General features: G+C 44.5%; 1 protein-coding gene across 1 annotated transcript in view; it reads left to right on the top strand.

Moving 5' to 3' along the window:
• tab1 (TGF-beta activated kinase 1/MAP3K7 binding protein 1) overlaps positions 1-10,128 on the top strand; it is a gene marked incomplete at its 5' end in the record, with an annotated part of 11,969 nt that extends 1,841 nt beyond the window's left edge. The window contains 5 exons of the mRNA XM_079219878.1: positions 8-61; positions 774-918; positions 1,419-1,632; positions 1,730-1,883; positions 9,469-10,128. Of these exons, the coding sequence (XP_079076004.1) occupies positions 8-61; positions 774-918; positions 1,419-1,632; positions 1,730-1,883; positions 9,469-9,694 (793 nt within the window). The 3' untranslated portion in view covers positions 9,695-10,128. The remainder of the gene's footprint in view (positions 1-7; positions 62-773; positions 919-1,418; positions 1,633-1,729; positions 1,884-9,468) is intronic.
• Between the last annotated feature and the right edge of the window lie 1,847 nt (positions 10,129-11,975).

The following is an 11,975-nucleotide window of genomic DNA, read 5'->3' as shown; positions in this document are numbered from 1 at the left end:
GCACCAGGAGGCTCGGAGACTACCGGGTCAAGTTCAACTACAACGAGATCGACCTGCTTAGGTGAAGAAGAGCACTCGTCTTCATCACACTCTTCTTCACTGCTGGGAGAGAGAGAGAGAGAGAAAGAGAGAGAGAGAGAGAGAGAGAGAGAGAGAGAGAGAGAGAGAGAGAGAGACTCCATCCAGTTAGTTCCCTCCAACCAGTGAAAGTGTTTTTATATATTTTTTAAGAACTATGCGTGAAGAGGAACTGTGGAGGCTGACGCCTCTTAAAGGGACAGTAGTGAGGTTTAGACTCCTGGAAGAGTCGATGTCACTTTAACTAAACGCTTCATTTAGAATATCTTCACCTCTCTCTTCCTGTCAGACGGCCTTTCTGTCCTCTCTCCAAACTCCAGCCTCCATTCACAAAAACAAGCTCTCAGAGGAGCTGCTGCCTCCATCTGATGAGCTCGTTCTTTACATCTCTCTCGCCTCTCTCTTCCTGTTCCTGTCTGCAGTCAGGATATCTATGAGTCAATCCAATTATAATCCTCAATAAATAAAAAGAAACGCTTCAATAGAATCTTTGTGTAGGATTCCCGTCCTTGGCGCTTCTGATGTGGGCAAAACAAGCGCTTCTTCAGAGACTGAGAGATTAGTCAGCTTCATTGTGTTACACTTACGTCTCTCTTTTCAGCTTCGCTCCCTCTTTTTCTTTTCTCCCTCTCTCCGCCCACCTTTCTCTCCCTCCTCTTGATATTAAATTCTTCTTCTACTTCTCTCGTCCTCAGCGCGGCCAAGTCGAAGCCGGTCATCGCCGAGCCGGAGATCCACGGCAGCCAGTCTCTGGACGGCGTGACGGGCTTCCTGCTGCTGCTGTCAGACGGACTCATCAACGCGCTGGAGTCCGCCCACGGGCCCGAGCAGGCCAATCAGGTGAGCGCACGCAACCGGTTAGCTCCCTCCAACCGGTTAGCTCCCTCCAACCGGTTAGTTCCCTCCCAACCTTTTCAGTTCCTCAACCCTTAACGCCCTGGGTACGCTTGTTTTTCACTCCTGGTTCCCCTCCTAACCCTATGTTTGGTTTGGGTACGCTTGTTTTTCACTCCTATGTTTAGTCTGGGTACGCTTGTTTTTCACTCCTGGTTCCCCTCCTACTCCTATGTTTAGTCTGGGTACGCTTGTTTTTCACTCCTACTCCTATGTTTAGTCTGAGTACGCTTGTTTTTCACTCCTGGTTCCCCTCATAACCCTATGTTTGGTCTGGGTACGCTTGTTTTTCACTCCTGGTTCCCCTCCTACCGTCTATGTTTAGTCCCCTCTCAACCGCAACCAACTTTCTCACCGTTTTCTATTCTTAAAATGTATCTGCCCTCCGTGTTTTTTCCTCATCGCCTTCTTCTTTTCCTCGACCTTTAACCCCGCCCGCCCCGCAGGAGATCGTGGCCATGGTGGCGGCGGAGCTGGCGCTGCAGCCCGGCCTGGAGGCGGCGGCCCAGTCGGTGGTGGAGCGCGTGAAGCGGCTGCACCGCGACGTCTACGCGTCCGGCCGGCAGCGGGCCAGCTGCTGCTCGCGGCACGAGGACATGACGCTGCTCATCCGCACGCTCAACTACCCGCTGGCCGAGGGCGGGGCGGTGCCCACGCAGGGTGAGCAGAGGGGCATTCTGGGAAGATGAAGGTGTTAAACTAAAGTCTGTGTTTTAACTTTCTCGGTGTCATGTGACCTTCACCCGTTGCCGTGCAGGCGGGCGGATCTACCCGGTGTCAGTGCCGTACTCCAACAGCCAGAGCACCAGTAAAACCAGTGTGACCCTCTCACTGGTCATGCCCTCCCAGAATACTCTCACCAACGGAACCAGCACCGCCTCCACCCTGGAGGAAGGGACCCCCACACCTGGGTACGCTTGTTTTTCACTCCTGGTTCCCCTCCTACTCCTACTCCTATGTTTAGTCTGGGTACGCTTGTTTTTCACTCCTGGTTCCCCCCTACTCCTATGTTTAGTCTGGGTATGCTTGTTTTTCACTCCTGGTTCCCCTCCTATTCCTATGTTTAGTCTGGGTACGCTTGTTTTTCACTCCTGGTTCCCTCCTACTCCCATGTTTAGTCTGGGTACGCTTGTTTTTCACTCCTATGTTTAGTCTGGGTACGCTTGTTTTTCACTCCTGGCTCCCTCCTACTCCCATGTTTAGTCTGGGTACGCTTGTTTTTCACTCTTACTCCCATGTTTAGTCTGGGTACACTTGTTTTTCACTCCTGGTTCCCTCCTACTCCCATGTTGAGTCTGGGTACGCTTGTTTTTCACTCCTACTCCCATGTTGAGTCTGGGTACGCTTGTTTTTCACTCCTACTCCTATGTTTAGTCTGGGTATGTTTGTTTTTCACTCCTGGTTCCCCTCCTACTCCCATGTTGAGTCTGGGTACGCTTGTTTTTCACTCCTGGTTCCCTCCTACTCCCATGTTGAGTCTGGGTACGCTTGTTTTTCACTCCTGGTTCCCTCCTACTCCCATGTTTAGTCTGGGTATGCTTGTTTTTCACTCTTACTCCCATGTTTAGTCTAGGTATGCTTGTTTTTCACTCCTACTCCCATGTTTAGTCTGGGTACACTTGTTTTTCACTCCTGATTCCCTCCTACTCCCATGTTGAGTCTGGGTACGCTTGTTTTTCACTCCTACTCCCATGTTGAGTCTGGGTACGCTTGTTTTTCACTCCTACTCCTATGTTTAGTCTGGGTATGCTTGTTTTTCACTCCTGGTTCCCCTCCTACTCCCATGTTGAGTCTGGGTACGCTTGTTTTTCACTCCTGGTTCCCTCCTACTCCCATGTTGAGTCTGGGTACGCTTGTTTTTCACTCCTGGTTCCCTCCTACTCCCATGTTTAGTCTGGGTACGCTTGTTTTTCACTCTTACTCCCATGTTTAGTCTGGGTATGCTTGTTTTTCACTCCTACTCCCATGTTTAGTCTGGGTACGCTTGTTTTTCACTCCTACTCCTATGTTTAGTCTGGGTATGCTTGTTTTTCACTCCTGGTTCCCTCCTACTCCCATGTTGAGTCTGGGTACGCTTGTTTTTCACTCTTTTGCATATTTGCGTGATGCTCTGCGTGAGCTTCCTCCGTCTCACTCCCTGCTGCTGAGCTTCATTCCTCCCTCGTCTGCTACGGTTATTTTGGCTTTATTTAGGTAACTCCCTCTTCCCGCCCTTCGGCTATATTTATTTTGAGGTGAGCTTGATATTCACGCCCCCGCGTCCCTCCACTGCTGTGCTTATTTGTGTGTCGGCATGGTTTCACTTCCCCATTGGTCTCCTTCACGGAGGCTCATGTACTGTAACGCTAGCATTAGCATTAGCATGCAGATACAATTAAAGTAGCTTTTACACAGGAGGTCCGTTTCCATCCTCCTCTTAAAATAAAAAGCAAACATGGAAACTTTGACATCTCAGATGTTCCTCAATAACACATAGAACCAACGAGTAGAACCAACGAGTAGAACCAACAAGTAGAACCAACAAGTAGAACCAACAAGTAAAACCAACAAGTAAAACCAACGAGTAGAACCAACAAATAGAACCAACAAGTAAAACCAACAAGTAGAACCAACGAGTAGAACCAACAAATAGAACCAACAAGTAGAACCAACGAGCAGAACCAACAAATAGAACCAACAAGTAGGACCAACGAGTAGAACCAACAAATAGAACCAACAAGTAGAACCAACGAGTAAAACCAACAAGTAGAAGCAACACATAGAACCAACGAGTAGAACCAACGAGTAGAACCAACAAATAGAACCAACAAGTAAAACCAACACATAGAACCAACAAGTAAAACCAACAAGTAGAACCAACACATAGAACCAACGAGTAAAACCAACAAGTAGAACCAACAAATAGAACCAACAAGTAAAACCAACAAGTAGAACCAACACATAGAACCAACAAGTAAAACCAACAAGTAGAACCAACACATAGAACCAACGAGTAGAACCAACAAATAGAACCAACACATAGAACCAACGAGTAGAACCAACAAATAGAACCAACAAGTAAAACCAACAAGTAGAACCAACACATAGAACCAACGAGTAGAACCAACGAGCAGAACCAACAAATAGAACCAACAAGTAGAACCAACAAGTAGAACCAACAAGCAGAACCAACAAATAGAACCAACAAATAGAACCAACGAGCAGAACCAACAAGTAAAACCAACGAGTAGAACCAACAAATAGAACCAACAAGTAAAACCAACAAGTAAAACCAACAAGTAAAACCAACGAGTAGAACCAACAAATAGAACCAACAAGTAGAACCAACGAGCAGAACCAACAAATAGAACCAACAAGTAGAACCAACAAGTAGAACCAACAAGCAGAACCAACAAATAGAACCAACAAATAGAACCAACGAGCAGAACCAACAAGTAAAACCAACGAGTAGAACCAACAAATAGAACCAACAAGTAAAACCAACAAGTAGAACCAACGAGTAGAACCAACAAATAGAACCAACAAGTAGAACCAACGAGCAGAACCAACAAATAGAACCAACAAGTAGGACCAACGAGTAGAACCAACAAATAGAACCAACAAGTAGAACCAACGAGTAAAACCAACAAGTAGAAGCAACACATAGAACCAACGAGTAGAACCAACGAGTAGAACCAACAAATAGAACCAACAAGTAAAACCAACACATAGAACCAACAAGTAAAACCAACAAGTAGAACCAACACATAGAACCAACGAGTAAAACCAACAAGTAGAACCAACAAATAGAACCAACAAGTAAAACCAACAAGTAGAACCAACACATAGAACCAACAAGTAAAACCAACAAGTAGAACCAACACATAGAACCAACGAGTAGAACCAACAAATAGAACCAACACATAGAACCAACGAGTAGAACCAACAAATAGAACCAACAAGTAAAACCAACAAGTAGAACCAACACATAGAACCAACGAGTAGAACCAACGAGCAGAACCAACAAATAGAACCAACAAGTAGAACCAACAAGTAGAACCAACAAGCAGAACCAACAAATAGAACCAACAAATAGAACCAACGAGCAGAACCAACAAGTAAAACCAACGAGTAGAACCAACAAATAGAACCAACAAGTAAAACCAACAAGTAAAACCAACAAGTAAAACCAACGAGTAGAACCAACAAATAGAACCAACAAGTAGAACCAACGAGCAGAACCAACAAATAGAACCAACAAGTAGAACCAACAAGTAGAACCAACAAGCAGAACCAACAAATAGAACCAACAAATAGAACCAACGAGCAGAACCAACAAGTAAAACCAACGAGTAGAACCAACAAATAGAACCAACAAGTAAAACCAACAAGTAGAACCAACGAGTAGAACCAACAAATAGAACCAACAAGTAGAACCAACGAGCAGAACCAACAAATAGAACCAACAAGTAGGACCAACGAGTAGAACCAACAAATAGAACCAACAAGTAAAACCAACAAGTAGAACCAACACATAGAACCAACAAGTAAAACCAACAAGTAGAACCAACACATAGAACCAACGAGTAGAACCAACAAATAGAACCAACACATAGAACCAACGAGTAGAACCAACAAATAGAACCAACAAGTAAAACCAACAAGTAGAACCAACACATAGAACCAACGAGTAGAACCAACGAGCAGAACCAACAAATAGAACCAACAAGTAGAACCAACAAGTAGAACCAACAAGCAGAACCAACAAATAGAACCAACAAATAGAACCAACGAGCAGAACCAACAAGTAAAACCAACGAGTAGAACCAACAAATAGAACCAACAAGTAAAACCAACAAGTAAAACCAACAAGTAAAACCAACGAGTAGAACCAACAAATAGAACCAACAAGTAGAACCAACGAGCAGAACCAACAAATAGAACCAACAAGTAGAACCAACAAGTAGAACCAACAAGCAGAACCAACAAATAGAACCAACAAATAGAACCAACGAGCAGAACCAACAAGTAAAACCAACGAGTAGAACCAACAAATAGAACCAACAAGTAAAACCAACAAGTAGAACCAACGAGTAGAACCAACAAATAGAACCAACAAGTAGAACCAACGAGCAGAACCAACAAATAGAACCAACAAGTAGGACCAACGAGTAGAACCAACAAATAGAACCAACAAGTAGAACCAACGAGTAAAACCAACAAGTAGAAGCAACACATAGAACCAACGAGTAGAACCAACGAGTAGAACCAACAAATAGAACCAACAAGTAAAACCAACACATAGAACCAACAAGTAAAACCAACAAGTAGAACCAACACATAGAACCAACGAGTAAAACCAACAAGTAGAACCAACAAATAGAACCAACAAGTAAAACCAACAAGTAGAACCAACACATAGAACCAACAAGTAAAACCAACAAGTAGAACCAACACATAGAACCAACGAGTAGAACCAACAAATAGAACCAACACATAGAACCAACGAGTAGAACCAACAAATAGAACCAACAAGTAAAACCAACAAGTAGAACCAACACATAGAACCAACGAGTAGAACCAACGAGCAGAACCAACAAATAGAACCAACAAGTAGAACCAACAAGTAGAACCAACAAGCAGAACCAACAAATAGAACCAACAAATAGAACCAACGAGCAGAACCAACAAGTAAAACCAACGAGTAGAACCAACAAATAGAACCAACAAGTAAAACCAACAAGTAAAACCAACGAGTAGAACCAACAAATAGAACCAACAAGTAGAACCAACGAGCAGAACCAACAAATAGAACCAACAAGTAGAACCAACAAGTAGAACCAACAAGCAGAACCAACAAATAGAACCAACAAATAGAACCAACGAGCAGAACCAACAAGTAAAACCAACGAGTAGAACCAACAAATAGAACCAACAAGTAAAACCAACAAGTAGAACCAACGAGTAGAACCAACAAATAGAACCAACAAGTAGAACCAACGAGCAGAACCAACAAATAGAACCAACAAGTAGGACCAACGAGTAGAACCAACAAATAGAACCAACAAGTAGAACCAACGAGTAAAACCAACAAGTAGAAGCAACACATAGAACCAACGAGTAGAACCAACGAGTAGAACCAACAAATAGAACCAACAAGTAAAACCAACACATAGAACCAACAAGTAAAACCAACAAGTAGAACCAACACATAGAACCAACGAGTAAAACCAACAAGTAGAACCAACAAATAGAACCAACAAGTAAAACCAACAAGTAGAACCAACACATAGAACCAACAAGTAAAACCAACAAGTAGAACCAACACATAGAACCAACAAGTAAAACCAACAAGTAGAACCAACACATAGAACCAACGAGTAGAACCAACAAATAGAACCAACAAGTAAAACCAACACATAGAACCAACAAGTAAAACCAACAAGTAGAACCAACACATAGAACCAACGAGTAGAACCAACAAATAGAACCAACACATAGAACCAACGAGTAGAACCAACAAATAGAACCAACAAGTAAAACCAACAAGTAGAACCAACACATAGAACCAACGAGTAGAACCAACGAGCAGAACCAACAAATAGAACCAACAAGTAGAACCAACAAGTAGAACCAACAAGCAGAACCAACAAATAGAACCAACAAATAGAACCAACGAGCAGAACCAACGAGTAGAACCAACAAATAGAACCAACAAATAGAACCAACACAGTGAAGTGAGTCACACTGAACACGTCATCTTCTCTTCAGGCTTCAGAGAAGTTTCTTCCTATCGGAGCTTCTGGTTCTGTCTCATGGTTCATCCTCCGTCCTCCATTCCTCTGTCCTCCATTCCTCTGTCCTCCATTCCTCTGTCCTCCATTCCTCCGTCCCTCATTCCTCTGTCCTCCATTCCTCTGTCCTCCATTCCTCTGTCCCTCATTCCTCTGTCCTCCATTCCTCTGTCCCTCATTCCTCTGTCCTCCATTCCTCTGTCCCTCATTCCTCTGTCCTCCATTCCTCTGTCCCTCATTCCTCTGTCCTCCATTCCTGTCCTCCATTCCTCTGTCCTCCATTCCTCTGTCCCTCATTCCTCTGTCCTCCATTCCTGTCCTCCATTCCTGTCCTCCATTCCTCTGTCCTCCATTCCTCTGTCCTCCATTCCTGTCCTCCATTCCTCTGTCCTCCATTCCTGTCCTCCATTCCTCTGTCCTCCATTCCTCTGTCCTCCATTCCTGTCCTCCATTCCTCTGTCCTCCATTCCTGTCCTCCATTCCTGTCCTCCATTCCTGTCCTCCATTCCTCTGTCCTCCATTCCTGTCCTCCATTCCTGTCCTCCATTCCTCTGTCCTCCATTCCTGTCCTCCATTCCTGTCCTCCATTCCTCTGTCCTCCATTCCTGTCCTCCATTCCTGTCCTCCATTCCTGTCCTCCATTCCTCTGTCCTCCATTCCTGTCCTCCATTCCTGTCCTCCATTCCTCTGTCCTCCATTCCTCTGTCCCTCATTCCTCTGTCCTCCATTCCTCTGCTTCCTCCGCCTACATCCTCTGTCCTCCATTCCTGTCCTCCATTCCTCTGTCCTCCATTCCTGTCCTCCATTCCTCTGTCCTCCATTCCTCTGCTTCCTCCGCCTACATCCTCTGTCCTCCATTCCTGTCCTCCATTCCTGTCCTCCATTCCTGTCCTCCATTCCTCTGTCCTCCATTCCTCTGTCCCTCATTCCTCTGTCCCTCATTCCTCTGTCCCTCATTCCTCTGTCCTCCATTCCTCTGTCCTCCATTCCTCTGTCCCTCATTCCTCTGTCCTCCATTCCTCTGTCCCTCATTCCTCTGTCCCTCATTCCTCTGTCCTCCATTCCTGTCCTCCATTCCTCTGTCCCTCATTCCTCTGTCCTCCATTCCTGTCCTCCATTCCTCTGTCCTCCATTCCTCTGTCCCTCATTCCTCTGTCCTCCATTCCTGTCCTCCATTCCTCTGTCCCTCATTCCTCTGTCCTCCATTCCTGTCCTCCATTCCTCTGTCCTCCATTCCTGTCCTCCATTCCTCTGTCCTCCATTCCTCTGTCCCTCATTCCTCTGTCCTCCATTCCTCTGTCCCTCATTCCTCTGTCCTCCATTCCTGTCCTCCATTCCTCTGTCCCTCATTCCTCTGTCCTCCATTCCTGTCCTCCATTCCTCTGTCCTCCATTCCTGTCCTCCATTCCTCTGTCCTCCATTCCTCTGTCCCTCATTCCTCTGTCCTCCATTCCTCTGTCCCTCATTCCTCTGTCCTCCATTCCTCTGTCCCTCATTCCTCTGTCCTCCATTCCTCTGTCCCTCATTCCTCTGTCCTCCATTCCTGTCCTCCATTCCTCTGTCCCTCATTCCTCTGTCCTCCATTCCTGTCCTCCATTCCTCTGCTTCCTCCGCCTACATCCTCTGTTCTACATTCCTAGGTCCTCGTCCTCATGGTAGCTCAAGCCTCTCCGCTGCCTGCCAGGCCTCCTGCAGCCCACAACTGAACTCTCTCTCCCCCCAGCAGCCAGAGCCCCACAGCCACCCTCCAGTCCACCAACACCCAGACGCAGAGCTCCAGCTCCAGCTCGGGCGACGGCAGCCTGTTCCGGCAGAGAGGCAGCCAGGCGGCGCAGCCGGACGAGACGGGGCGCGTCCCGCCCTACGTGGACTTCAGCCAGTTCTACCGGCTGTGGGGCGGCGACCACAGCGACGGCCAGAGCGCCCAGTCCGGACTGGGGCCGCAGTGAGGAGGACGAGGAGGAGGAAGAGGACGCTGGGTTTTTATGACGGAGCGATGAAATGCTTTTAGTGTGTCATCGTCATAATGATAAAAAAGAAGTGACCTGAGGGCATGGGGGCGCATGGAGGAGGACTCTTTAACAAACACTTCGTTATTTTAAAACGCTCCTTCTCAGAAATCTGTAACTGTTTTCTTTTTATATTTATTAGCAGTTATCAAATAACAACAAAGACCAAAGTTAATAATGTGACATCTTGTATTTAATCCAATGCATCTCTCTCTCAGTCACTCACATGCTGTGTTTTATTTAGAACCCATGACGTGTGTCTGTGCTTCGGTTATGGATTTTAAACGTGATATGATGATCACATCCTGTACGGCTGTCAAATGGATTTAAAAGACGTGTTTTTGATTTGTAATGAAAGCGTTTCTGCAAAAGTCTCTCTGGGCTTCTCGTCATGTGTCACCGTCTCTCGCAGGAGCTTGGAGGCTCTCAGCCGGCAGGTACGACGTCACCTGTGCTCGCCATGAGAGGTGTTTTTTAATATATGCATTTATATATTTATATACAGGAGAAGAAGACCTTCACAAACGCTTTTCTCGGGAAGGAAAATGAGCTTTTCTCCTTCATGAAGATGTAGTTCAGCAGCTTGTGCACAAAGTCGTCTGCATGAAGGAGCAGCTTCCTATCGTTGGAAAGTATATAGTATGCTTATATATATATATATATATATATATATATATATATATATATATATATAAAAATATATATATATATAAATATATATATATATATATGTAAAGGTAATAAATCGCAATATATCGCAATACTCAATATATCGTATCGTGGGACCTCTGGTGATTGCCACCCCTATCAAATATGGTGTTTTATATTTAAGGAAAGGGAAGAAAATAGATGAAATCTAAAAGTCCTTGAAACAATATTACGCAACAGTTTGTCAGAAGTGTCGTAGTCATGGCAACGTCACCCATCGGTTGTGGACTGATGTTCTGAAGCCTCGAGTTCAGTGATGACGGCCGTCACCATCTTGTTTTTATTCTCAACCAGAGAACAGGAAGTGACCATATAAGGACGGAGGAGTGACGTAGAGACGCTGTATACGTCTCTACCTGTCAATCACCTTGTAGCCCCGCCCCTAAAGCGTCCCCTGCTTTATGGTCTGTTTGACTCTAAATGACCATAACTTACTAAATGAACATCATGCTGTATTGAAGAAGACTTGAAACTAGAGATTGAGACATAAACTCATGTTTACTTTCTTTAGGGACTCAAGCGTGAAGACGAAGGTATGGAAGCCCGTTTCCTCCACACAAAAAAGTCCTTAAAGTCATAATGATGAGATAATAAAGTCGAAATGAGATAAAAGAACAGACTCTTCAAGGCAGACTTGAACCGTCTGCAGGTCCACAGGGTGAAAACGTACGCTGCAGGAAGCTTTACAGGAAGAAGTTCTAGATGAGATCGGCTGTTGCAATTACGGAGTTCAGGAGGTCAGTGAAGGTCTCATGACCTGTGCATCCTATACCTGCAGGGGGGGATGTGTTGCTGCCAGTGGAGACTTTTTATCTCTAAATTATGACTTTACTATCTCATAATTATGATGTTTTAAGTCATAATTATGACTTATTTTTGTGTGTAGCGGAAACGGGCTTCCATACTGGAGTGATCCTGCGGTACATTTTATTTGTTTACACTTTTAAAGGATTGAAAAGATTAAAATCCAGTTAAAAGACTCAAAGGTCTCAGGAGGCATCCATCACAGCCAAGCAGCCGTTACTCTTTTGTGTATTCACTATTTTTCGACTTTGCTTTTAAACACAGTTTTTCTGAAGGAGACTTTCCTGTTTAACATTTCACATGCAACCAAAACACATTAAATATGTTGTGGTGTGTTCAGGTTCCTCCTCCCTGACGAAGGGCAGTAAGGGGTTCAGCATGAGAGACGTCTCTCCTTTGAGTTGAGGCGATGCAGACGGAAAACATGTTCACGCTTTTGGTCTTTTTATCTTTGTATACCTCGACTCCTATGGACGCACTAAAACAATAGGAGAAATTATGAGATAAAAAGTCATAATTGTGAGATAATAAAGTCGAAATTATGAGATAACAAATATTTTTTTATTATTATTTTTTTTTATCATAATTTCGACTTTTTTACTTTTTATTTTTTAGGGCCATGAACGAGCTTCCATACATTTCAGACTTGTGAGACCAGATTTTCTCTTTGTCTGTTGATTCTGTTTATATGATATAAAGATCATGAATC

The sequence above is a fragment of the Taurulus bubalis genome, assembly GCF_910589615.1.
Source record: "Taurulus bubalis genome assembly, chromosome: 6".
Taxonomy (NCBI): domain Eukaryota; kingdom Metazoa; phylum Chordata; class Actinopteri; order Perciformes; family Cottidae; genus Taurulus; species Taurulus bubalis.
The sequence above is the reverse complement of the archived record's forward strand: the minus strand, read 5'-3'. Positions and strand labels throughout refer to the sequence as shown.